At 38.8% G+C, this 27,905-nt stretch overlaps 1 protein-coding gene across 2 annotated transcripts in view; it reads right to left on the bottom strand.

Moving 5' to 3' along the window:
* Nucleotides 1-919: 919 nt before the first annotated feature.
* SMG1 (SMG1 nonsense mediated mRNA decay associated PI3K related kinase) overlaps nucleotides 920-27,905 on the bottom strand; it is a 122,788-nt gene continuing 95,802 nt past the window's right edge. For both annotated transcript variants that reach the window (XM_073362322.1, XM_073362323.1), the window contains 25 exons: nucleotides 27,183-27,405; nucleotides 24,068-24,314; nucleotides 23,117-23,346; nucleotides 22,199-22,447; nucleotides 21,622-21,760; nucleotides 21,431-21,540; nucleotides 19,759-19,977; nucleotides 19,090-19,280; nucleotides 18,568-18,740; nucleotides 18,061-18,340; nucleotides 16,463-16,735; nucleotides 14,979-15,213; nucleotides 13,142-13,368; nucleotides 12,482-12,632; nucleotides 12,209-12,398; nucleotides 10,604-11,073; nucleotides 9,018-9,155; nucleotides 8,436-8,588; nucleotides 7,964-8,143; nucleotides 7,519-7,746; nucleotides 6,780-6,991; nucleotides 6,474-6,580; nucleotides 5,176-5,355; nucleotides 4,976-5,082; nucleotides 920-3,580 (listed from right to left, as the gene is read on the bottom strand). In XM_073362322.1, coding sequence (XP_073218423.1) covers nucleotides 3,503-3,580; nucleotides 4,976-5,082; nucleotides 5,176-5,355; nucleotides 6,474-6,580; nucleotides 6,780-6,991; nucleotides 7,519-7,746; nucleotides 7,964-8,143; nucleotides 8,436-8,588; nucleotides 9,018-9,155; nucleotides 10,604-11,073; nucleotides 12,209-12,398; nucleotides 12,482-12,632; nucleotides 13,142-13,368; nucleotides 14,979-15,213; nucleotides 16,463-16,735; nucleotides 18,061-18,340; nucleotides 18,568-18,740; nucleotides 19,090-19,280; nucleotides 19,759-19,977; nucleotides 21,431-21,540; nucleotides 21,622-21,760; nucleotides 22,199-22,447; nucleotides 23,117-23,346; nucleotides 24,068-24,314; nucleotides 27,183-27,405 — 4,990 coding nt within the window. In that variant the 3' untranslated portion in view covers nucleotides 920-3,502. The remainder of the gene's footprint in view (nucleotides 3,581-4,975; nucleotides 5,083-5,175; nucleotides 5,356-6,473; nucleotides 6,581-6,779; nucleotides 6,992-7,518; nucleotides 7,747-7,963; nucleotides 8,144-8,435; nucleotides 8,589-9,017; nucleotides 9,156-10,603; nucleotides 11,074-12,208; nucleotides 12,399-12,481; nucleotides 12,633-13,141; nucleotides 13,369-14,978; nucleotides 15,214-16,462; nucleotides 16,736-18,060; nucleotides 18,341-18,567; nucleotides 18,741-19,089; nucleotides 19,281-19,758; nucleotides 19,978-21,430; nucleotides 21,541-21,621; nucleotides 21,761-22,198; nucleotides 22,448-23,116; nucleotides 23,347-24,067; nucleotides 24,315-27,182; nucleotides 27,406-27,905) is intronic.

Genomic DNA, 27,905 nt, shown 5'->3' with positions numbered 1-27,905 from the left:
TCTCTCTCCTTGAAAAAATGAATCCCACTCCTGACAACAGTGAAGCCCCTTTTGAACTGAGCAACTAGTCAAAGATCAGGACCCTGGGGAGATAGAAATTGGGGGTTTCTTTGATGCATTCTTGTTTATTTACAAAGTCCCACGTCTCTGAATGCAGAAGGAACCAAGAACAAAAAGGAGCAGTTTCATAGTTTACCAGCCCCAACCCCCAAACCTCTACAAACCCAGACCCAAAAGCTCTCTAGCTTTTTCCAGTCACATGGTGCTCACACACTATTGCTCGTCTCTTGCTTTTTTTCCCTCTTGCAGTCTTGTCTGTTCCTAGTTTCTTTCTGTGTTCTCTTACACCCACACCTACACCACTTGGTCATAATACCCAGTCAATCCCTCTACCCCCGTGGTGCTAGTTTCTGGGCAGACTCTTTTAGGCTTTGTTTTAGGTGTGGCCCCTTAACTGTCTCTTACAACTATCTTAAATGGAGGACTGGTTTATGCATCAGCTTAGAGGTTTAAACTCAGCCCATAATAGAGGTTTAAACTCAGCCCATAACATGGTTTCATCCAGCTCATAAAACTGTCTCATCTTTTAAAACATGTAATTAGATTAAGCTCTCTATTAAGATCTAATTTATAAGCAGATTCTACTGTATACAGATTGCCCTTTAGGTTTTCCTAGCTTTATATTGAATCTGCATATTTAACAAGAAAAATGTTTACCACCCTAGTTCGTTGAGGCTCCAATACTACAAAAACTTAGCATGTGAGAAGTCCTACTGAAGCCAAAGTTACACATATGCTTAATTCTAAAGGCCTACATCTGGCACTTGCTGGCTATTTAAGATGATTTTGTTCCTCTCCCTACAACTTACAAAAACAGAAGTAATTTAGAATACCATAGAAGGAAACCAAGAATACAAGCTGATTTTCTTTTTAAACTTTATTCAGTTAGGCAGTAAAGAACCCATCTCCACACAAGCGTTTCATTTCTGGATGGCAGAGGTATAATACATGAGCCACAGGCGAGTGCATTAACCCTCCCCTCCCCCGGCTTCCAAGAAATAAAACAGCATGTATAATACAGTCTTATTACTATGGTGCTCCAATACAGATTGTAAGGTTATTTGAAAGTGGAGAAAAAGTAAAATGGACTAACAGTGTGAGTGTCTTGTTAGGCATACGAATTTTCTTTGCTTTAACATTCAAACACTGTATTTCTTGCAATACATGTCATGGCAGAGAGTTTCAAAAGCATTGATATTGGAATGCATTTGTCAATAAACATAGCCTGTGACTTCCCTACACCTAGTCAGGCAATCAGAATGCATAAAAGGCCATAGTTTTGTTGGAATATCTTACACTTAAAGCGTATGTCCATGAAAGATTGGCAAAAAGAGAGTGAACGCAGATCTGCCTAGGACCTACTGAGAAGGCAGAACAGGTAACACATGGTAAATATGTAAAATAATGTATGTTCTTCTGTTACTATGCCTGTTACTTTGTGTTATTTGATTATCACTACTCTAGCTAAAGGACTAAGCTCTCCACTCACAGAAGCAAGTGCAACTCTATTAACGTCAATGAAAATTGTGTCAGCTCATGCAAGTGGTGAACTTGGCTCAAGATATTTAATTATGATTAAATTTTGATTTAAAAAAATCATTTTGGGTAGCTCAGTATTTAAAGTGTGTTTTTACTCTGAAAAGTGGCTAAAATGGCACAAGTTCTAAAGTTCTAAGTGGCTAAAATAGAATTCCAAGTTTATCATCTTTTAATGGCTTTTATACCAAATTTGCTAAGTTTACAAGTAGAGAATCTGGGATCAGAGAGTTAAGCAATGTGCTTTCAGTCTTGGACATCACCACTAGTAATAGATTCTGTAATGGGAACAGAATTGTGCTAAGTGCATGAGCCAGAAAAAGAACCAGCTCTTCTCTTCCATAGTATGGCATAGTCAATATAGTCTAAAGAATAAAACAGTGGAAAAAATATTTTAGTCAATAGGCAGATATGACAGTACAAACTGGATGTAGATCTGTTAAGTAGATGCCATTTTTATAGAAACTTTTCCGACCATAACCACACTTTGAGTGCAAAGCTGAATTTAAGTAAATCTTGATGGTAAGAAATTAATTATCAATGCATTATTGAACCACCATCTACTGAAGTCCTATGGCAAAGCAAAAATTACTTTGCACAAATCTTTTCAAATGAGTTGAACAAAAATTGGATAGTCCTTCATTTTAATATTATATGTATAGGTCCTGAAAACCACAATAAACTGAAGCACAATAATTTACAAGTGTAAATTAAAGTATTAAGAAAGTGAATTAAAAAGCATATCACTCTACCTCCACCAGAACAGCACTTTATTGTTTGTTTATCTGTCATCAACAATGTAAAACTCTACTAGATACTCTATCCTGGTTTTTAAAAAGGTAAAGATTACATTGGATTCGCTACATTTTACCAAAGAAACTACAGCAATCACAGTAGAATGAGATTTGAGGGACAATTCTGAATTACAAAAAAGTGTACACTGCAAGCAGAGGGAAGTGCACATTAAATCAAATGCCTGCTAGATTCATTACTTTTAAATGCACAGTGACAATCTTGAGAAACTGTACATGATAAAAATCACAGAAATGATTTTAAAGTAACCAAAATTACATTTTGCATTTGATCAGCCAACTCAGAAATAATCAATGAATGTTCAGTATTTTCAGTGCTTTTGGAAAATTTCCTGTTTACCAAACAAAAATTATGTTGTTAATTTGACTAAACTGTGAAATACAAGGATTGAAATAAAAAGTATATTGGAAGTACACCTTAAACTACAAGAATAAGCCAAGGGGGCGGGACAAGAGGAGAAAAAAAGGGAAGATACAAAAGGCTTTTTCTTCTATCTCAGAAGTTCTTCCAATGTAGTGTGTATCTGATACAGCTCTTTGCTTTCAGTCCATTTCTGAAGTTCATATCTTGTAGCCTTTTTTATACTAACTGGTCAACTCAACCAGCTCTGTTGCCAACCAACAAGAGTAACAAGAATCTAAATGCATCAAATCTCCCTTTGCTGTGATTTCTTCACGGCCCCATTTTTCTGTTTTTCTTTGAACAGGGTTTGATGTTTCCTGAATTGTTCACAGGGTCAGGTGGAATTGAGTTCCAATCACTCCGCGGTTTGTAGCATTCCGATTTCTTTTCTGCAGCTAACCCCCTGACACGTTTGCAGTTCTTCTGTAGCAGAAAGACAACCGTGTTGTTCAGGCGGTGAGCTTTCACCCTTGACCCTGGGGGGGTTGCAGACCATTGTGTTTAGCATATCCCTGAGTGCAGCTATCTTGCAGGATTCACTTCCCAGTGCACCGAGATTTCCTAGGTTTCCTCAGATGAAGCCCCAGTATGCATCACCACCGGCTGTGGTGCAGCTATGGATGCCTGAGGCCGAGTTGATTCTGGTGGATGTCTGACGTTGCTGAACCAGACTGATCTGCTTTCTTCCTATTCATACCCAGGCTGTCCAACCTTCATACAGCTGAGCCAAGTTATCTAGATTAGTTGCTTCCTTAATCACAAAGTCAACCTATTTAAGAGACAAATAAATAAGTTATTAAAACTAGTGCAACTGAATGCATTTTCATATAATAGTTAACTGTTAAAAGTACTTCCTAACTAGGCTTTAACATTTAGAAACTTTTGTAGGGAATTTCTAAGTAAACTTTAAATATTCAATTAATTTATTCATACAAATTTACATAAGAACAGCCATACAGGATCAGACCAATGGACCATCTAGTCCAGTATCTTGTGTTCCGACAGTAGCCACTGCCAGGTGCTTTGGAAGGAATGAACAGAACAGGCAATCAATCCTCTGTCTACTCCCAACTTCCGGCGGTCAGAGGCTAGGGACACCCAGAGCATAGTGTTGCATCCCTGACTACCTTGGCTAATAGTCTTTGATGGACCTATCCTCCATGAACTTATCTAATTCTTTTCTGAACCCTGCTATAGTTTTGGTCTTCACAACATTCCCTGGAAACAAGTTCCACAGATTGACTGTGTTGTGTGAAGTACTTTCTTTTGTTTGTTTTAAACCTGCTGCCTATTAAACAAAGTTTCAGGAAAGGAAAGACCAAGTGTCCTCTTTAAAGCCCCAGTGCTGCAAACATTTAAGAACATGCTCAGCTTTTTATATACATAAATTATATGGCCAGAAATGATCATTACAATCATCCAGCACCTCCTGCATAGCAGGCCATAGGACTTCCTTGAATTCCTGTTTGAACTAGATAGGTTCCATTGACTTCAAAGGCACTACTTACGCGTGTAAAATTAAGCATTTCTTTGTAATGCTGAAATTCACAAGGAAATTATGCCCTTTATGTTACTCATTAAAGACATGGAGTTGCAAAGCTATGCACAAAAGGCAACAATTCTGATGCATGAAAAAAAGGAATACAATATAGTTCACACTTAGTTGTGTTGGCTCTGCAGAGCTAACAAGAATGAGAACTTTTGGGTCACTAAAGTAAATACATATAACATAGGCAGCACGATGTTCAGTAAAAACTAAATGGAATATTACTGATGCACTTGACACCAGAGCCTCCCTACTCTGCAGTGACTCTCTGCATATATAACCTAAACCTGCTGTGGGTGCTTTTGCTCCCACATTGTATTGCAAAGGCACGTCTAATTTGTTGTTCACTATCACACGCCCCTCTTCCTGCTCTCCCAAACTAGATCTAGTGTAGCAATACTGCTTCCCATTTTATCCCTCCCACTGACCCTCTTTTCCATTAAACAACCAGGACAGAGCACAATATTCCAATGTGGATTAACCAATCCTAAAACCACTCACTGTAGGTTTCAGTTTTGCAGTCAAGCTTTAACAAAAGATAAGTAAGTAAATTGATAATTTATTGACAAGTACTGTTAACAAGGACTGTTACTTAAACTTTTACGAAATTCAACTCACCTGTTCAGCAACAGACATTCTCCTGTTGGGATCCACATCTCGGCCCTCTAACTTGGCTTTGACTCGCTTCCACACACTAACTGCATATGAATTCCTTTCTTGCACTGCTAAAAATGCAAATTCAAACCATCAGCTACATTTAACAGTACATATAGAAGCACATTAACACATTTTACAACAATTTTTACTCCACTATTTACCCTTTCCTGTTTTCGGGTCCCTGACGGCCTTTTTAGGACTACAGGCGACACTTTTGCCAGTTCCTGGAACTGTGCTTGGAGGCGTATCTGCTGACGTAGCAAGATTTTTCTGAACTGGCTTTCTTGCATTCTGCGACATGACCTCTGTCTGGGTCTTCTGTCCTGTATTGCTACGCACAGCTGTAAATATAATGTTTAATCATTTGAGTAACAGAATGTAGAAAAGTATTACTAAAACGGATTTGTTTTTACACTCAAATTTAAATGTAAAAATTAAAATTCTAAATAAGAGGAAATATATATAAACAGGTCAGTAACTTGCTAGTTCTCTAAAACAAGTTCCTGGGAGATGATTAGCAGCCAGGGTATTCCCATTAACAACTAGCATATGAATGAATAAGCAAATTCAACTCCATTGTCCTGGGATTTGGATTCATGACACTAAATAGATTTTTTTTTTTTAAATTGTAAATTGGCCTTCTCATCCCATTCACAAATCCTGTCCAACTACTAAACAGCTGCATTAGCCTTGTCACACTGCTCTCTTCTGCCCCTTAAGTCTCTGATTTTGTCTTTTTCATCTCCTCTCTCCAGCTACTATGACCTTTCCCTCCTCCCCTTCTTTCTTCTGCACCCAGCCTGGAGCTACCTGTCTCTCAAGGCAGCTTCACCTTTACTAGCTAAGCAGATTACTGGCCTTTTGGTTTCCCATCCACCTTTTCTCCATATGCTCCTCTACCTCAGAGGCCTGAGGAGAACGTGGCACTCCAGAAACTTTTCTTAACTGGGCCATTTGTGAGACAGCCTGGTCTAAGTTGCTTGCAGTCACCTCCATATGCCTACAGCACACACACCTGCTGTGAATGTACATTACTATTGAACTGTGCGTGCAGAATGGACTGAAGGAAGCTGTAGAAATGGTTTACAAGGCAGATCAATGTTAATTTTCAAAAGAAGTTATCCTTTAGTATAGAATTTGTCATGCTTATTTTCAACCCCGACAAAAATTTGGAAAGTCTGAATGAAAATTCGATCAGCTATTTAAGAACTGTCCTTTCAGACTAACAGTTCAAACTGAATTTGGATAAAACTAATATTTTTAATTAAAACTTGGTATACACACACATAGTCTGTAAGAAATACCTGTTCCACCAAGTTTGATTTTTTTCTCTTTCAGAAATAGGTGTAGTAAGTGTGCCAAAACAGTACACCTGGAGAGATTTAGTTCTTTATTTTTCTATTTATTTTTGCTAAAAAATGCTCCATCATGTTTGATTTGATACTTTCCCAAATGTTACCTGCAGCAAAGGTTGGCTGATATGTAGTAGTTGATGTTGGGCTTGAACATTCATTTGATGTATCCGTGACTAAGGGTGATGCAAAACTCACTAGATTATTGTAGACACTAGGAAACATAATAAAGTCAATACAAATATTTATACATTCAGCTATAGTATGCTACTTGAAAATCCCAAATGAAAACCTGAGTAAAAATGAAGTGAAATTCTGCAAAAAGAACTAGAATGGCATGTGTGTCTGGATTTATTTACATATGTAAACAGAAAAGAAAATTCTCTACAACCATACAAAACATATAGCTTTACCTTTGACTCTGTGTTTTGAGTTCTTTCAGGGTGGGAGTTATTTCCTGCAGCATTTCAACATGCTCCTGATTGCGGACCTGACCCATAGCTTGAACTAATGTGAACAAAACTGTCTGAATATTGTCTTGCCATGATTTATATTCACCCAAGAACTGCCTAACACTATTCTCATAGGGAACATCTTCACCATCTGCCAGAGCAGCTTCTTCATCCTATAAACAAAGAAACTAGGCGTTAAGATTCATGTTTGCTTTGTTCTGTACCTTAGAAAAGCTTAGCAGTTGCCTGCCTCTACAGCCTTTGATGGGTTTTCCTATGAACACCATGTACATAAGTGACTGTAATATCAATATAAGAAAATTTTTCTTCAGATTTATCTAACTTGAAAAGGAAATGTTGGACATGTCCAACATTTTAAAAAGGTTTGTGCGCGTGTGTGGGTTAAAACAGAAACAGAGACATACGTACAAAAAAGGCAAGCTTTAGGTCTACCAATATCTGATCAACTTGTATCACTCCGACCTGAACCCCTTTACTCAATATACCCTTGAGTAAAATTTCTTTGATCTCAAAGTGTTAATCGGTTCAACCCTATGTACGTGAGCAGGAATCACCATTATTAAATATTTAATTTTAGGGGATACCATGAGGTAGCCTAATATGAATACCCTGGTAATTTTTTTTTCTTGAACACTAGGTAGGTCTTCTGTAACAAAACAGTGGAAGTTCTGGGCATTACCTTTGCCATTGCTTTCAGCAGATGTTTGACATCTCCAAGTTGTCTGTTGTGACCAGTGAGCACAGTTTTAATACTATCAACCAGATTCTGAATTGTTTCACAAACTGTTTCTATCTGCTGTTCTTTCTCTGTTTGCACTGCCCTCTGCGTAGACATGTCCTGGGTTAGTTGTTTGTGAGCTGAGAGATGCCATTCAGAGCTACCAATAGGATGTTCAAGATTGGTGCCCTGAAAAAAGAAAATTTTAAGCTCCATCTAGATACAATAATTTACTATACAAGTACTTCCATTTTATGTTTACTGCTAAATGGATTTAACCCAATACCCTTTACTTGCTAAAACAAGCACACAAAACTAGTAAGTGAAAATGAAGTGGAGAAGCCATTCATAAGTTTGGTAATTATGTTGTGTTTTACAATCCGTCTCCCCCATTAACTTTACTCACCACTCTCTGAAGTAAACGTAGCTCCAGGTCAGAGACTGAACTGTTAAACTGTGATGCAAATGAACACATTTGTTGACAACGTTTGATAAGTTCAAACAATGCAGTATCAAGACTCAAGGCTTCTGCTGTTCTAGTGCGTAAACTTTCAAAATGAATTATGTTACTGCAGAGGAAAGTAACCTACAAAGTGGAAAAAGTGAGAACCACCCCAATTAAATTGCATATTACATCAAATAAAAACACAATGAAGCTTCAAGGCTTTTATCTGCAAGTCTACTTCTAGACAAGAGCACTCAAAGCAGGCAGTAGTAACAACTGTCAATTCATGGGCAATAACATTATATAAATTTTTCTAATTTAAAAGCAGTTGGAATTCCCAAAAATTCCACCAGAGATTTACTGGCACCAGAGATTTTCCAAACCCTACCTGTAGCAGGGCTGAACAAACTTTCGGTGAAATAGCTTATAGTACCTGACTTGCTCTTTGACTTTCTTTAAGGACAAGGTTTCTTCTTTCAGCAATAGTGGCATCAAAATCTTGTAGGACTGGGGCTAATGCAGGATTGGCACCTCCTGCCCATTTCAAACGCTGCTCAATGCTTGCTTCAAGTGCTGCTAGCTTCTCCTATATTGAGAAAATGATCAACCAAAAAATTGCAAAAAAACACAAAGACTTTGTTTAAAAAAACCCAAAACTCTACCCATGGGACTACCCATCCTCTTGAAGGATAAGTGTCTCAGCCTTCAGGAGAAGGATGCTTTGTATACCTGGGTATTTAGTCATAGAGCAAATTTCCTGCCATCCCAAGCAGAGAATGCTGTGTCTGCTGAGGCAGAGGGATGAAGTAATGGAATAACTACGCAAAAGGTGGGACAGAGAAAGGCAACTCAGACTAACAAGGCCAGGTAAAAGATGTTAGCTCACATTGGCTAATATCCAGAATTATGGTGAGCAAGAGGTGGACACTTTTGGAATGCACTAATGCAGTCCACACAATGAGAAAGAATTCACATTTATACATGCTGCAAAAACACACCCAAAAAAAGAAAATACCTGAACTGTTCCAACTGAAGCTTCGATCTGGCTGAGCGTATGAAGTTTCTTTTTCATGCTGGCTAAAATTGCAGAACGGGGTGGAGGAGTAATGGACATGGCTTGTGGGCGACTGATAAGGAGATCTTCATGCTGCCACTTTTTCAGAGAAAATATTTGTATTGAAGTTTATATAATTTCTTTCAAAAATGTTAAACTTTTAAAAGACAACATTAATTCTAACATCATGGTTACATTTTATATCAAGGATATATTTATAAAGGGTTAAACAATTAATAAATGGCAAATATGTTACAGATATAAGCAGCAGGCATCATAGATAGTTATGAACATCAGTAGAAAGTGATACAGATGGTTATATGCCATGGATACAAATAATGTACTGTCCTGTTGAACTAAATTAACCATTTATTATTAACCCTTCAGAAAAATATTTATCTCTGTACCCTTAATCTAAAGGAAAATGGATTACACTTTATACTTTTTTTTTTAAACCCATCACAGGTTAACAAACAGAATATTTGAGAAGACATCTATGAAACAGTTTAGCAATTAATGTTTTAATTGTTATTGCTTATTATTTTTAAAAACAACTCATTTACATTTAAAATAAAAAACAATTTCCTACTCCACTTTTCTAAAACATACAAAACATTCCAAAAGGAAGACTTATCACAATACTACACTCAACCAAATATCTACATAGCAGAAATCATTAAAGCCTCGTCTTCACATACAGCGGTGCAGCTGTGCTGTGTAGCACTCAGTGAAGATGCTACTACGCTGATGGGAGAGCTTCTCCCATTGGCAGAGTTAATCCACCTCCCCAAGAGATGGTAGCTATGTCAATGGGAGAAGCTCTCTTGTCAAGAAAGCGCTATCTACACAGAGGATTGGGTTGGTATAAATGTCACTCAGGGGTGTGGATTTTTCACTGTGGGCACTGCACTCCTTTAAATCCCAAAGATTTAAAGGAGATATCCTTTAAAGGAGTGGGAAAGAGAGGGGGTGGGGTTGGGGCTCCTATGACTGGTACCGCAGGAAGCCAAATCCCCTCCCTTTACAGCCTCTCTTACCCCTATTCAGAGAGGGGAAGGGGAGGTCCAAGCTGCGGGTTGCTTGAGGATCACAATGGGTAAGGGAGAGGGCTGATGGAAGCCTCCCGGGTACACACTGAAATAATTACGGAATTACCTGCACCATACACTTGTATCTGTCGGGTACTCCCAGACATTTAAAAATACATTTATGGCCTAATTAAAACACATCCAGTGTCTCTGGTCCTTCTTCTGGCATAGCCAGACACTGGTTTATATATGGTTATTTCCAAAACTTAAATTACAAATGGTCATGTCTGCACCCTTGAGAGCAGCTAGCTCCACAAGCTACCACCAGCATGCTACGCTATTCTTCCACATCTGTGTATTAAACAAAATTTTAAAACTGAAAACTAAATTAAGTTTACTAAAAACCACCGACATTCATTATACACTCCACAAGCAATATGCATTTTATGTACCTGCATGACACAACTGAGGCATATTTTTAGATGAACAATTTTGGAAAGAGTTTACATATGGTTTTACCTGGAACATGGCAATATGCAATTGCACCCTCTGAAGGCTAGTCTTGCAAGAAGAAATACTGGTTTCAAGTCTGCGCACTAAATCATGTTTCTTCCATGCTGTGTCATATGAACTGGCCAATACTGTTGCCCTGTTCATGACCAACTGTGAGAACTTGCCAATTTGGATATTGTGTTCTACAGCTTTCTTACACAGGTCATCCACAGAAACTTTGCTTTCTGCTCCAAAGTCCTTAGCCTCTACTTGAGCAATGATATCCACACCCAGAGCACTGATGAAACTGCACAAGGTAAGCCCCAAGGCTTGATTTGGAAGGCCAATTAAAAGCTGTCTCACAAAATCTGCTGTAAATGCCTTTATAGGTTTAGCCATTTGGTCTTCACTAAAACAAGAATTTCTATAAAGGGCTTTCACATTGACAATTTGCACAGGTCCATTTACTGTGTTCTGATCTTCAAGTGAACTTGATCCTTTAAAAAATAAACAATATTTCATATAAACATTTTGTATATCTAGAAAAATTTCATTTATTTTCTGCATAGACAACAACATTATTACATGACAGAATTTACATTTATTTTCTAGACCAGGGTCTCAAACTCGAATCACCAGGAGGGCAACATGAGGACTCATACATTGGCCTGACAGCCACTGCCCCCGCCCCTGACTCCATCCCCACCCCTGCCCACGGGGTGCAGCAGGGGGCTCAGGGCAGGGAGTTGGGGTGCAGGAGGGAGTGCGGGGTGTGGCAGGGGGTTGGGGTGCAGGCAGGGGGCTCAGGGCAGGGGGTTGGGGTGCAGGAGGGGTGTGGCAGGCGGCTCAGGGCAGGGGTTGGGGTGCAGGAGGGAGTGCGGGGTGTGGCAGGGGTTGGGGTGCAGGCAGGGGGCTCAGGGCAGGGAGTTGGGGTGCAGGAGGGGTTCGGGGTTCCGGCCCGGCGCTACTTACCTTGAGGGGCTCCAGGGTGGCGGGGGTGCGCACCGGGGCCAGGGTAGGCTCCCTGGCTCTGGCCCCAGCCCCGTACCGCTCCAGGAAGCGGTGGGCACTGCTTCCCTGCAGTCCCGGGGGAAGGGGGAGCAGAGAACTCCGTGAGCTGTTCTTGCCTGTGGGTACCTCCCCCGAAGCTCCCACTGGCCGTGCTTCCCCATTCCCGGCCAATGGGAGCTTCAGGGGAGATAACCACAGGCAAAAACAGCTCACGAAGTTCTCTGCTCCCCGTTCCCCTGGGACTGCAGGGAAGTGGTGCCAGCCACTTCCCGGAGTGGCGTGGGGCCCTCAGCACCACAGGGTTGGCAAATCCATGGGCCGGATCCGGTCCAGGTCTATAGTTTGCCCACCCCGGGCCTGGAGGTAGGCTGGGGATGTGGCACGCTGGGGAGGGGACAGGGGACAGAAGTCGTGTGGAGCTTGGCGGGCTGCAGGGAAGAACCCCGCGGGCCTCGTGTTTGAGACCCCTGTTCTAGACACTAGCATCTTAAAATATGTAAGTTACAAAAATACAGATTAGTTTCACTCTGTACTCAGATCACAGGTAAAATGGTGTAGAACAGGGAGGTTTCCTATTGCTATGAAACAAAAATGGTTTCTTTTACATTCATGCATATTTACCTGACAAAGTTTTAGAAAATGTACCACAGAGTCTGAAAAATTCTTTAATTGTCTGTAGTCTCTTTAGAAAGAAAATCTCCTCTAGAACTTGTCGATTATCGTCATCATCAAAGAAATTAACTTGAGTGCTCCGGGCTTCCCTGATTATATCAATCTTACGCCAAGTGACAGGTACTTCCATCTTGTTTAGCTGAATGAAAGTAAGGAAAGGATTATTTTCTTGTTTTATAAATGCCTTATGCCTCAAGGATATTTTGAAAAATAAAGCCATACCTTTTCAATTAACAAGCCAAATGCAGTTTCTACTTGGGCAAACATTCCATCAAATGCAACCAAAAGCATCTGACCAGCTGACATTTTTGGAGTTTCATCAACTGAACCATTTCTTGGCTGAATTAGTTCACCATACTGAGCATGAAGTATTCTAGGAAAAAGATAAAGGGGTTAAGATATTTTTGCTACCAAAAATACCTATGGCCACTGGTGATTCTATCTGACCAGGAAGTCTTGTGCAGAAAACTCATTCAAACAGTGGCTGCTGAAGGAACTGCAAAAATTATGAATTCCTCACTCCAGTTCACAACCTTCTCAGATTTTAGAGACACTTGCTCTCCTGAAATCTCATCTCTCCATATTTTCCTAAGTTTTTCTTTTTAAATCTCTAACATAGAAGTGTCTGGCTAAAAGAATGGTCTTGTGTTGCCTGGACACTTTGGGAAATACCCCAAACATCAAATGTATCTTAATGTCTAATTTATGCTGATTAAAATATAAAAGTTTTCATAATCTCACATTTATACTCATTTTACTATTATTCATTGTTAGGTGACAAATAATCAAATTAAAGACAAACCAACAATTGGATATGGTGGGTTAGAATACGGCAAAACATACTGAATTTGAACTAAAGGAAACACACACAAAACTATTTACCTTGCAACATCAATGTAATGAGTATGTGTTTCTTCTTCTAGCCCCATAGCTGTATTTCTTAAATAAGCTTGAAGAGATTCAACCAGCGTTTGCAAAGGGACTCCATCAGTTGTTTGTTCAATAAGATTGTCCAGTTCATGAAGCATACTTTCTAAAGTGTACTCTCCTTTCATTAAACACCTAAGAGCTTCTGGAAAAATGATCTGCCTGAAGTTTGAGTTCAATTCCTGTCAGAAATATGCAAGAATAAGAAAAAAAATAGCTTCTTCCCTTTTTAGGTGTCCTATGCAATGACTTATTTATATTATAAGTATGCCACCTACAGTAAAGGTTGTTTGAAGACAACAGACTATTGACTAGCAAAAGAATCAGAAACTTGATTCAAATATTTTATCATATAAATTGAGAATAGGAAGCCCTGTAACTTTGAATTTAGATGTTCTAAACCTAAAGCAATGGCATTTTACATAAACCAAAGGGTTTTAAAACATTAAGTAGTAAAGGCAATATCTTAGAGAAAGTGTCTTGTTGCCCACTTTGTCACCTTTTCATGACTTATGCAGATTACTGAACCACCACTCTGTAGCAAATAACCAATTTTGTATGGAAAAATAATTGGAAAACATTTAAAGTAGTTTTAGCTTATCTGACTGCTGTTTAGCAACTAGAAATTAGGAGCTCTAGCACCATGTGACCCATCAGCTCTGCAAGGACTAACTGCAAGTGCTCTGCAGATGACTGGTAGTACAGAGACTTCATTTTGAGAACCACTATTTTCACTAAGCAGAATGCATCTGAGGGCTAAAGTACATTGTGTAAGGTATCAGCCAGTGCCCTCCATCTCCAAAACAAGACAGGATGCACCAAAAGAAAGGTTAGTTAGCTTAGTTTAGTAAGATTTTCAAGTCTCATCCAAGAACTCAAAAGGAAATATGACCATATTTGTGTGCAGTGCAATTAAGTTATATGCATGCTTCTGAAACACGGGTTAATGCTTTGCACTTATAAAATAGCACCTTTCTTCAGAGACTGTCAAAGCCCTTTATAAAGGTGGGTAAAGAGTGCTTTTGAAAAGTGACTCGGGAGCACGAAAATCCTCAAAAATGTAACAGTCACACCTGTCATAGCCAAATGGATGGCTGGTGAAAACCAAGTATTTGATCCATATGATTCAGAGTTGCCCTTAAAGTGAAAAGTTTCTATGGGTTAGCACTCTTCTGTAGGTAAAATGAAGATAGTTAATCTCCCCCCCCCGCCACACATCTGGGAGCTGAGGCCTGTAAAGTATTCCTTTAGTGTGTTTCAAACAGCTTGTGGTTTTTTTGTTTTTTTGTTTTTTTTTGGGGGGGGGGGGGAATAAACTGTAGCTAGAAATAAATAGAAATGAGAAATTTTAAACACTATTTGGAAACCTTTTTGGACTCCCAGCGATAGGGGTCATGGAATACTATGAAACAACAGCAAGACATAAAGCTGTTACTTTGACTAATTTGTTGTTTGACTAATTTGTTGTTACTTTGACTAATTTGACTATCCCCATCTTTTATATCTCATTATGGTTAATAAATAGTAACTTTTTTCAAAATTTTGGGTTGCATTAATAGTTTGTTTTAGTCATTTAAATATGAAGTAAAGATAGTAAAAATAATAGGTTGAGAGTCAGGGAATAAATGGGATATTTAAGACTAATTCCTGATGAAAGACTTCTGGTGATAATGTAAAATAATTATAAATACTTTTTTAGGAGAATTTCTGGAACACAACATAAACTATATGGCTCCACCGAAGCCAAAAAAAACAATGGGGAAAAAAACAATGGCATAAAAGTACACTTCACCTGAAGTGAGATGTAAACTCCATTAGCTAAGTGAACTGCTTCTGATGCTTCAATTGGGTTTGGAATGTCCAAGTCTTGTGGGACCAGATGACATTGCTTCAACAACTGCACGAGGCATGTAACATTCCCACTCATGCTACACAGCTCCTCCAAGAACCAGGCTCCATCCCTTGAAGTCAGATCAACCAGCTGCTCTCCAGCACTAGATGCAGCACCTTCCATCATTAGATTACGTCTAAATGAAGCAATATTTCTGTTAGACAAGTAAAAGCACATGTGCTAATGCATATTAAGTTTACTTTGCTACCACTTAAATTGATAAGCTAGCCATAAAAACATGGAATGGAACAGATCTTAAAAAAAGGCAACATATTTTATAATATATTCTAGGCAATATGATAATTTAGATTTCTAATACTGATATTAAATTGATAAAATGATTTTCTAATTAAAGTCAATAACTCAAGTGTAAAAAAAATTACCTTTTTTGGCCAAAAAAGGAATATATAATCATCTGTGATGACCTGGGAAAATGTCTGTTATATTTCTTATGAATACTGTGTGACTGTTTCCCAGCAATTGTGTATTGCTGCCTGCCTAAATGCATAGCGTGAAATCAAAGGAGGCTGTAAAAGGATGTTGAGGAGCCAGGTAAGAGGAGTAACACAATGAGACAGATAAGACAGCCTCTTAGGTAGGCAGCTACAAGGGAATTAAGATAACAGTGGCTCGGCCATCCTGTGCGTGGGGGGGGGGGGGGTTGGTGAGGGGACGACGACATGATGATGATATTGGATTCATCCAAGCTAGGTTGTTTTACTCTTCCAAAGTTGAACTGAGATCAAAGGAGAACCTGAAAGATCAGAAAATCCTGACAAGTTTAAAAGGTGCTTCTGGCAGAAAAGTCAAAGTAGGTGGGGAAGTGGTCAGAGAGGCTGGTCAGGATGTGACAGTGAAAAGGCTAACAGTGACTGACATTCAGGGACTGGGGGGAAAAGCTGCAAGCAGGACAGACTGTTTCACCCAACTCAAGAGATGGGGAATAAGCCAGACTCTTTAATCTCAGCTATGGATTAAGAGGTTAAAAGCTTAGGTAAGGAAATATGCATGTAGGTTTCTTATTTTAAATCCACTTCTCTAAGCACTGAGTATCTTTAGGAAAAATAAATCATGCTCTTTTTTTTAAATCAGCTGTTTCTGCATTACTACACACACATACAGTCACAAGGCTCCCAAAAGGGAAACCTTGCAGTATCCAACCCCCGCTGGATCTCCTGAATTAGTCACAGGTGGTAGCCAGGGGGGCTGTAACCCAGAGACAGTGGTTGGATCACAAGACCCCCACCACAAAAAGAAGTGGAGGCACAGGCCTGAAACTGGAAAGGGTACACTAAGGGGACTGGAAAACAGTCTCATAGGGGGCAGCCTATCCAGGGACCATGAGATCATCTACCTATAGTATATTTTATAAACAGACAGCTCACCTTGTAAGGGTGCAAAGAGCAGATATTATAACACTTGCTAGGCTCAATGACCCCTCCTCTCCATTTTCATGAAGGAAAACCTTAATGCAGCGTTCAATTTCTTTCAACTGTTCCTCACACACTGGCACAGTGACTGCTTCTTGTTTCAAACGTTCCACCTGTCTGATTAGTCTGTTGTTTATATCTGCTGCATATCTTTGAAGAGTCATTTCTGTAGCAGTTATGAACTGACATACAGCTGGAGGTGGCTGAGGAGCATACTGCATTTCATACCTGTAAAATGACAACAAAATGACAAGTTCTCCTTTCTGACGCTCTAACAAGCTGCATTCCATTCCCTAGGAAGAGTACTCCTTATTTAAATAGGAACTGAATCATCAAATATTTTGGGCCAAATTCTAGATGTGAACAAAGTGGACGATGGCCACCTTACTTTGGCTCTTCTGTCAAATCATGGACTTGTAACTCATTCAATGGCTCCTGACATGGAGTACAATAGTGCATGGACAGCTCTGGTGTAGATCAAGTCTCTCGGTCAAAAAAAAAAAAAAAAGATGGCAAAAAATTCACAAGATTCCCACCCCCTCCCCCTTTTCTGAAAATTTTGGTTCTTCCAAACCAGTTTTAGTCTGCTTCTATACAAGTGCCTGACCCAAGTCATGATGTCCATCCACATTTCCCCCCCTACTTTTGGCACAAAAAGAAATCATGAGAGTTGATCTAAGCCAGGATACAAATGCAAATTAACACTGCTTTTGTTTTGAATGCATCTCCTTTTATCGAGGTGGAGAGCTTACGTTCACTTCCCCTTCATTACCCAGAATTCGATCCTTTGTTTCCAGAACATCTCTAATACAGTAGATGCACTGAGTATATTGATCTAGCAAATTTTTTTTTTTTTGAGTTAAAATAAAGTCTTCCTTCTTCAGTGTCACCTTTCAACATTTTTTAGGGAATGAGTTGGCAATAAATTTAGAATAGCACCGATGTAAGTCAATGGACATCCTACCTTTCTGCCTTTTGATTATAATCCAGCATTAACACTAAAATCTATTCTCAGGATCAATTTGTGGACAACAAGCCAGAAGTCTCCTAATTTCAGAAGTACAATTAATGTTAAAAACCACGAACCATGCTACTAAATACCAGTTCACTGTGCTTTTGAGTTTTTCTACCACCCATCATTGTAGTATTTGATAACAATGCCAAAGTCCCTAGTGACCTCATGGAGTCTCAGGCACTTCTTTTTCATGATCAAAACTCTGCTTGGTGTGGGGTAGCATTTTGTTTTGTTTTAAACCATGACGGTCACTTTCCTAGAGCTGTGCACAGCCATTAATCACAAAATAAAGCAACAATATTTATAGTTCTGTTTTGTCACTACATGGATGAAGCTGTGACCACACTTTACAAGATATTCTCTATTATCTTTTTAAAACTTCTGTAATAGCACTTTAAAAGAAACAGTCCTTGGAAAGACTATGGCATTTTAATATAAAACAAAACTTTAGTATTTTACATTTCCTGCTTAATATAAAGATATCTGGAAAGTAGCAAGGATTAAATTACTAGGGAAATCCATTGTGCTGTCAACTTACTTCCCGTAGAGATCCTGACAATGTTCTATGGTCATGTTACAGATGAGTTCTTCCATCCATGTCTTCCACTGCTCAATTCGGTGTTTCTGAAACACAGCTTTGGGATACTGAAGAGCTACTGTTGCATAGTTATGCAACTGTTCAAGACAGCCACGTAAAACAGACCGCCTCTGTTGAAGAAAAGCACCAACCTCTCCCTCTAGCTGTTCACACTGACTGATCAAATGTGCCTGGCCAGCATTCTGTAGAAAGGCTGTTGCTGGTACATAACTTGGGGGACCTTTCAAGAAAGAGATTAAATTTTAACTATTTTCCTGTAACTATTGGTGATCACATATGTAATATGACCATAATTTAAAATCACTTCTTTATCTGTATAAAACCAGAATATTACAAACATACTTTTAAGTCATTTGTTAAGAAAACATTTGGTTTTAAATACTAGTTCAATTATTTTGTCATGGATAAAAATACCTAGAGAAGGATACAATACTGTTTATTTCATACCAAGGTCCATTTGGGTGCTAATTTCTTGAAGAAGACTTGCAAGTTGTGTTGCCTCTAAATTATTAAAAGCAGCTTGGTAATGTGTTATCCACTGCTCAAATTCATTCAGCTTCACTTGGATTGCTTCCTGAACAGCTCTTTGCTGTGATTGCAGCTGGGTGTGTTCAGAATACCTGAGTTATAGAAGTCAGCGAATCTATTAACCGCCATATGAGAAATATTTAACTACACCGATCAAAGCAGTACTAACTCAATTGATCTGAAAATCTGTTTTATAATTTTCACAGGATTACATATTATAAAAAGTTAAAAACAAATATATTAAACACTAATTGTATTTGCACTGTGAGAACAGGTTTCTCACTGCTGTCAATCTCGGGTTCGAAGTAACCGTTATAAAATTAACCAGTGTGCAGACAGCATCCTATTCATAAAAAGCTGCAATGTGCTAACAGTGCAATATAAAACAAAGCTTTAAGATCCTCAAATAAATGCACTGTAGAAGCATAGATATTTCGATACCTGTGCTGCAATGTATGAGATGGGTGATCCACTCCTTCTGCTCCTTCTAGAAATTCTATCTCTTCTAGTAATTTGCCTTGCAATTTTTCAATGTCCGTCAACTGTTCTTGCAAGCTTAGATACTCTTCTAAACTGCTGTCCAGCTTAGGAAGCACAACCAGCATTTCATCTCTGTTCTTAAACCAGTTTACCTATAAATCAAGATATAGAAATTAGAAAAATAGATGTGATACTTATTCAAATGGATAGAGGAGGGAGTACTTCATTTCTGCGCAGCTGCTCAGCTGTAATCCATGGGTACAGGTTTCTTTCACTCTCACAGGTATTAAGCTTTTAGGATATAGGTCAATATTTTGACCAATGTCTCTAGGCTTCAGATTTCAACCCTGTGGCCCAAAGCAGGAAATTTCTTTAGCACATACTTAACCTTCATGTGCTTAAAAGTTAAGCGTGTTCTTAAGTGTCCTTCCTAAACAGTGACTTTCCTAAATCTGGGCCTGAATTAGCTCAATAAAAGAGGTCAGTATTATGCTCTTAGTAAATAGTATTTCTAACATGCAAAAACTACTTTAAAATGTGAAGAATTTCTATTCATGAGACTTTTAGCTTTTTTAAAATGTTTTATCTGATAGTATAATGTGAAATTTTACTTTAGTGACTCTACTTCACCTTTATCTCAGCTACTCTTGAAGAAAAGAGGCTACGAGTGATGTCTCTTTCCATCTCTCTTTTGCTCTGTTTGTTTTCAGCCTGCTGGCCACCACCACCATACACAGCCCCAGCAAATCCTGCTTCCCCTCCTGCTGTCCAGTCCACAAGAGGATCATAAACAAAAGCCTCAAGCAACGTAAGCAAAGTCTCTCTCCCACGTCGCATAATATGTAGAACCTGTATTTTGTGTATTTTAACAAGTTTAGTCAGGTTAAGTTATCCTCATAAAATAGCACAGTTTTTAAATACAATATATACATTAATATTTGAATAGCTAAATAAAGCAATCCATAACTTTCCTGAAGGTGGATATACTGAAGTATATACAATTATAGCTGCAAGTTCAAACAGCACTTTCTTGAGTTTCAGCTGCACCAGAGTTTGCGTTCTAACCTTTCTTCACAAGCTCCTAACTCTTTGAAAACATTTACTTTGGGGATGAATTTTTCTGTATTTGTCTCTGCCCAAAGCTGATTTTTCTTTTCTTATTTGTGCATAAAGGGTGCAGAGGTGGGAAGACAGAGAGAAGAAAAGTAGTAGAGAAAGAAGAGGAAAGATAATGACAACCAAGCAAAATCCCTTCAGTCATCTGAGTTATGGTTGAGTAAATAAATGTCAACTTCCCCCTTGTGTAACATATAAATAAAAAAATAAAAATCTCTTTCTCTCTCTTTTTTTTTTTAAATAAAAAAAAAAAACCTTGACAGTACACCAAAAAAACCTGAAGTCTGAAATACATATAGTCTTCCTGGAGAGCTACTTCATTTGTTTGGTATGCAGTAATAAATAAAAAGGTTCTCAGGGGCTGAAAGAAGTCTCTGAACATGCTCAGTAGTAAGTGAAGATCTCAGTGAAACTTAATGCCTTCTTTGTCATATCACCACAAATTCTCCAGAAACACCCCCTCAATTTACTATTAGAATACAAAAACTTTTCAGGTATTAAATTCTCTAACCATCTTATATATCCCCATAAGACATAATAGATTCATAGACCTTAAGGCCAGAAGATATCATCAGATCATCTAGTTTGACCACCTGTATATCACAGGCCAGTACATTTCACACAATTACCCCAGTACTGTACTCAATAACCCATGTTTAGCCAAAGCATATCTTCCAGAAAGGCATCCAAGTCTTGATTTGAAGACATCAAAAGATGGAGAATCCACCACTTCCCTTGGTAGTTTGTTCCAATAGTTAATCATGCTCACGTTAAAGGTGTGCCTTATTTCTAATTTTAATTGGTTGACAGGTATGATTGGCTATGTGCTTCTTACATTGCATTTATCTCAAATTTTAACATAGTATTCTAAACATAATACTTTATATTTCTGATCTGGAGAGCCTAATTTTTAATAGTCAGTTAAACCTGCCAAACAATGGACCACTGTGATTATGCCAACATCTGGAGCTAAATTTTATATACTTGTACACTTATTTTTTTTTTTAGGGTTTCGCATAAATATAAAATGTCCCCAAAATAATACTCTTATTTCCTCCATCTCAAAACACAACATTTAAAGAATAAGAATAGAATAAGGCTTTGAAAAGGCAGTAAGGAGAAGGGAAGCATTTCCAAACAAACACAGATGAGAGTTCCCCACATTTCTAGAAGTCACACAGCCTACCTGTTCACAAGAAAGCCTGAAAACCCCTTCTACTCCTGTTACTCCAAGTGCTGTTTCAATATTGTGTGTCATCCGGAACGGAACTTTTTCTGGTACTCTAAGGCTTTTTCCTTCAAGAGAAAGATTCAGATTTTTAATTATTAAGAAAAGGTTATATTTGAACAATGTATATAAAAGAAAATATTTTTTACCTTTTTCAAAGCAAACATTGTAATCTATATGTACAACTTCTCCTGTAGTCATGTCGATAAGAACATTATCCAGATGTCTGTCTCCAAGACCAATTATATAGCCAACCATGGACATAACTGCAGTGGATCTTGCGTATGACTTTAAAGAAAATTTCAGAATAATATTTTGGGTTTTATGAACCTTAAAAAAACATCACTTAATATTTTTATTATTCTTTTTAGGATAATTCACAGCAGTCAGTTGCAAGTTCTCCTTTACTGATTGTCTCAGGACATCTACCAACAGAGCACTCATTTATTTAAGAACTTCAATTAATAGGCTAATTAAGATACAGGTAATCAGGTTTCCCACTGCTTTCTAGGTCACCATTTTTTCTGCTTTTACTTCCAATCTCTCTCGCTCCCTTCTTCCAACTACCCATATTAAAGCACACACTTCTGGTAAGTGATGGTTCAATAGTACTAGCTCACCTGTCCCTACAAGAGTGCCATTGCTATAAGCATCCCAAGCATCTACTGCCCCTCACTCAAGTCAAAAATATGGTTTTAAAAAGGAAAATAATGTAGGTTAGCTTACCTGTGTAACTCTCCACCACTCATCAGGTGTAGCACATGATGACCAAAGTTCTTTAGCTAGAAGATTTGGTGGAGTTGCTTCCATAAGCTCCTCTAGAACAGCCTTCATTACATTCAAAGGCCAGTCACGACGAGATACATCTAGACTAAGCCCAACTGCCTTCAAAGCAGGTCCAATTTTACTGTAGTAAAGTTCACTGGGTCTAGGTACTATTCCAGGATTTTGAGGGGTCTGGTAAGAATCCTGAGCCTACAAGAAATTGAATTATAAAGCTATCTTATTTATTCTACTACAATACTGAGTTGAAGTTATCCTAAAGTCAGTTCAGACTAAAAAAGTTGGAATCTAAATCCTCTCTCCTGATTATGAATTGCAGCGCTTGGACTAACTATTTCAAATTCAGGACATTGGGTTTTTTTTTAAATTTAGGACGGTGATTTTCAAAGCACTCAGCACCGTCTTACCTCAACTTCTACTGAAGTCAATGGGACTTTTATAACTAATTCAGTGGCAGCAGGGTTAGGACAACATTTAGCACTTCTGAAAATCCCTTTCTAAAGCTACAGAAGGTAAAGTGACAAAAGAGCTAAGAATGAAAAGAAACAAATGGTTTAGAGTAACTTTAGCTCAAGCCATCCAAAAATGCTCCTACCCTTGAAGTATCATGCAAGAATAGTATAATTAAATTAAAATATGCCTAAGAAACGTTCCTCTCTCTAAAAGACAAAATTTGTCTATACAGTTTTGCCTGACATCTGATCAAACCCATAAGATATGAACATACAGATCTGCTCAGAACGAATGCATGTACAGATAAAAATAATGAAAAATATTTTAATACTTGCTTTAGGTTTTAAAGCAACTTATAATATATTCCACTTCTGAGAGGCGCTAATTAGTTTAAAATACAGTAGTTACCTTTTGAGCTTGTAAAGCAGCTTCTCGCTGCTGCCACCGCTTGTAAAGGCCAAATAAAGGAGTGGCTCCATCCACCCATTGAATCAGGCCTGATCTCGTTCCCAGCGGTGTCACAGAATAGTGCCTAGCATGAAACCGTGGTGTCTCTTGACGATTAATTGTAGCAAACATGGTGTTCACAATTGATAAAAACTGCATGATTCTCTCATCTAGATGTAAATCTTCTAAACCTGTATTATAAAATTTAAAAGTATTCTGTTTAAAATTTAGCTTCTACAACTAAAATAATAAAAGCTCTTTTTTCTTAAATGAATCCCCCAAAGTAGCATTTCTGAAGTGCACATTTCATTTTAGACTTAAAAAGCTATATATCTATCCAGGCCCAGAATGGGTTCCTAAGCAATGGGGTATTTGCTAAGAAAACAGTCCTTGCGCTTGGGCTGCTGTTCTAACTCCACGGGAGAAGCATGCAAGTGGAATGCCAGCTCTGCAGATCACTTCACTACCATTCACGCCTCAGGCTGACGCTCTCTCTTCAGGCTACTGCATGAGTTTTGTGAGAGAGTTCAGCTGAGAAGAAAGATCAAAACAGGCTGCAGCTGGGACTCTGTTTTCTGTTGCAACAGCCACAAGGACCCACAGGCCTCTTCTTCTGAGAGTCAAAGAATCTTACAGAATTTCTGGAAAGAAAAGCTGATGGATGATGGATACTATTACATATGGACACCTACAATGTCTTTCATCCACTGTTCAGGTATAATTTTAAGGGCTACCTAAGAAGTTTTTTGGCCAGGCTGACTTTATCAGAATACACACTCAATGTTCACAATACATCTTTCCAACTTTAGGTGTGCTACTCTCTAATTTAAAGTGAGTGTAAGCCTGAATAACATACATATAAAACATGTAACTCCCTCCCACCCCAATCCTGAGGAAATTTCCAGGTCTTACCTTTGAAAAGGTATGGGTAGTTCTTCCCATCTGAACCCAAGAAAAGGAGTTTTTTGGGTTTGGTTTTAGTAGGCAGAATTGTGATAGTACTCCCCACGCTTTGAATCGTGACTGTGTCTCTAGCGGACACTTCTCCAGGGAGTGCTATTTCAGTGTTCATCGTGGCAGCCAACCAAGGACTAATTTCTTCAAGGCGTAAGATGTAACTAGCACGTTTCTGTGCTCTTTGTTGCAAACTTAGCATAACCTTTTAAAGAAATGGTTAAAAAGCTGAGGTTCAAGCTGATGTAGTGGTAAACATTTACAAAAACAAACAGATTTTCCACTTTTGGGGGGAAGGAAGGAAGGAATCTCTTTCTTATTGGTGACAAAACCATATCAAAGACAGTAACATTATTTTCACCATTTTTATTTAACAAAAGAAAAGATTTTGGCTTAGAGAAAACTGTATTTATAAGAAGGGAACTCCCTTAAAGGGGCTAGTTCCTGTATTTATTAAGATTTGGTACTAGGTCTGTTTTGGGAACAGAAGAAAGGACAGGACAGAGCACTAGAAAGTTACTTGCTACCAAGAAATCTGCAGGTTTCCTCACTTCTGTTTTGCAGAACAGGCTAACTTTAATATATAAATTGGTTTTCTTGAATAGCATCCATCTACCAATCTGGTTCAATTACCAGGTTGGCTCTGGCCATTTAACAGTTGGACATCATCTCTCTTTAGGGATGTCTACACTTAAAACGCTGTAGTGGTTCAGTATAGACACTACCTACATTCACGGGAGGGCTTCTCCTGCCAGTATATATAAATCCACCTCTCTGAGAGGCGGTAGATTAGAAGAATTCTTCCATCGACCTAGTGCTGTCTACATTGGGGGGTTAAGGTCGGTATAGCTATGGGCTTGCCTTCACATACAGCGCTATAATGGCACTGCTGCAGTGCTTTAGTGAAGACGCTACTACGCCGACCTGAGAGCTTCTTTCATCGGCGCAGTTAATCCACCTCCCTGAGAGGTGGTAGCTATGTCAACAGAAGCTCTCCTGTCGACACAGTGCTGTCTACACAGAGGGATAGTTATACTGACCTATGTTGCTCAGGTGGGTGGATTTTTCACACCCCTGAGCAACATAGTTATATCGTAATAGGTCTGTAGCACAGACTTAGCCTATGTCTCTATACTTTTCACACCCCTGAGAAACATAGCTACACCAATGTAAGCTCTTGGTATAGACCAGGTTTCAGTTCTTTTCCTGCCTGTAAGAGCTCTTTTGTTGCTACAACGCTCTAAAGCATCAGCAATAGAATAGGATAGGAGATGACCAAAAAGGAGTCACAAGACAGATCCTAAGACTTAGCGGGTATGAAGTGGGAGATACACAGGTGTCAGAGGGTAGGCACCTGAAGGGGTCAGGGGCACAGCCTACCTCTGAGAGGCTCCACAAGGGGGAATGAGACAGCTCAGGTTCACCTAGGAGTAGTTAACTCATGAAGTAACTGGGAGGCAGTTAATTCAACAGTTTAGCACCTGGACATGATAAAAGGTACCTCAGTTAGAGGGGGAACTCCTGAGGAAAAAGGCAGCTGCCAGAGAGGCAGAAGGCCTGCAGAGAGGATCCCAGGAAACTGGTGAGAATCCAATGCTCCAAAAAGGGAGAACAGAGCAAGACACTGGGGAAGCCTATAGAGGAAGAAAGGTAGGAGGCAGCTCAGGGAGCAGCAAGGGACAGAGAAGGATTGGTTCTGATGTTCCAAACAAGGGCCCTGAGCTGGAACTCAGTGGCATAATGGGAATGGAGTCAGGTGGTATAGCTCCCCATCCTGCCACAGGGACCGCTAACAGATAAAGGCCTCATATTACAGTAGGTGACAAAGACGTTCTGCCAGGTCCAGAGCTGCTAACATTGAAGACTGTCTCTACACAGTGCTGGGTTTGAGACCTTTAATGAAACAATTTAAAACATGGTAGTTCATTGAACTTGTTGAAGCTCCAAAGTCAGGCTTAAACCAATAGAAAAATATCAACCAAATGCATTGGTGGAAGGATTATAAAAGTCTCATTACTTCATAACAAAGTCACACCAAAGAAACCTTCAGAAAAGAGCTGTATTTCCTACCTTGATCTAGCAGCTCAAGTCTTCCAGTACTGAGATGGCAAAGCCAGTATCTGGAGGAACTAGGAGAGACTGCAAGAATTGTGAGATTTTTGAGTAAGACTGTCAGGTGGTAGAAAGCAGGTCATGTAAAGAGAACTGGAGAAGTTGAGGACTGCTGTTAAAACTAACTGGAGCACTGCTGGACTTCCAAGAGAGGAAATGTGTTCGGTAGCAGAGTCTGAGATAACTAGGCTCATGGGGAGGGAGATGGGGAGAAATTTGAAGAGATAGGATGGGAAAAACAGGAAAGGAACAGCTGCTTGCTCCTATCATTTTCCAGGATCCCACAGACTAGAAGGTAGGAGGTTAAAAAAGGAAAGTACTATCAATGGTTGGAAGGTTAGTAGTGGAGAGGGTAGAGATATAAGCTGTATTTGTGGCAGAGGCAAAATACTAGGATGTGGTGATAACAGAGCTCCTAAAAGGCCTGGAGAGGGCATAAAAAAAATGTGCACATGGAACATTACTCTAATTGCAAGGGATGAAGCCAACCTATAGTCAGATGGTACTGGAGGACAGATGCTTATTGATGCAGTGGTAGCTCTCACACTGCTTCATTCTGCAGTCTACTTAATCCATGAGAGGATATTTCCTTTGTCTTAAGGCACCTGTGCCTTGTTCCTAAGCATGTTATTCTGCAAACTATAATTTGAGCACCACTGCCCTAATTTGGCCCTATTATGATTTTAAACAAGTTCCCAATGTCAGCTTCTGCTCGAGACAAAAATATTTGCTATGTAATGAGGACACAAAATCTGTCCTTGTTAATCTTCCAAGATTCAACCAGCTATGATCTTGCCCTAAAATATGACGACATTCAAACCCATGATACAGAGGAAGAGACTTTGATTGGTACATTAGTCATTCCAGTAACAAGTAAGAAGTTAGTTTAATCATATGTAGCAGAAAAAGTTATCAGATTTTATATATAATTTTCTTTACTAGCATGTTGAAGACACAGTACCTCTTTAAATGGGATCCAGCTGCTTCCAGGTTTAGCAGGATTAGAAGGGTTCTTAAGTTTTTCTAAAGCATTTTCAATTGCATCTCCATAATTGTCCTGAAACCACTTTTCATGAGGAGTTTCTGCAGGAGCTGCAGTGATGCTTTGTACATGTTCCAAAGCAAATACAATGGGCTTCATTAGAGCTGTATGCTTTTCACGCATGATTGCTATCTTTTCCTCTCTATGTAGGAAGGAGAGAAAAAATAATTCTATACCAGCTTTAAAAATGAACTATTTTAAAACAAAAGGCATATTTATTATAGGATATATCACACTGACAGTTACCCAGTTAAATACAAAGTCTAAATTAAGATGCCAATCTTTCAGGATAAATATAAAATAGAAGAAAATAGGTATTTTAACACCAGCAAGCAATATTTAAAAACCCATAAGTGAGCCAACAAGATGTTAATACCAGGAAGAGAAAAAAGCTACTTATGCACACCCAAAACACTTAACAGTACTTCTATATTATATTATAAATGTCAAATAAATGTCTATATTATAAATAATTGTCAAACAACCACCAAGGAACAAGCTCTTTTCTTCTTCATAAAAAAACACTGCAAAACAAACCTGAATTTACATTTCCAAATCCATTGGACTTTCATTTGTGATGCCTTTCAGAAGAGGAGGCAATAAACACTTGGAACTTGTCAATGGTTGATGTTTCAGGACAGG

The sequence above is a fragment of the Lepidochelys kempii genome, chromosome 10 (genome assembly GCF_965140265.1).
Source record: "Lepidochelys kempii isolate rLepKem1 chromosome 10, rLepKem1.hap2, whole genome shotgun sequence".
Lineage (NCBI taxonomy): Eukaryota > Metazoa > Chordata > Testudines > Cheloniidae > Lepidochelys > Lepidochelys kempii.
Note: the sequence above shows the minus strand (reverse complement) of the source record. Positions and strands in the feature narration are given on the sequence as shown.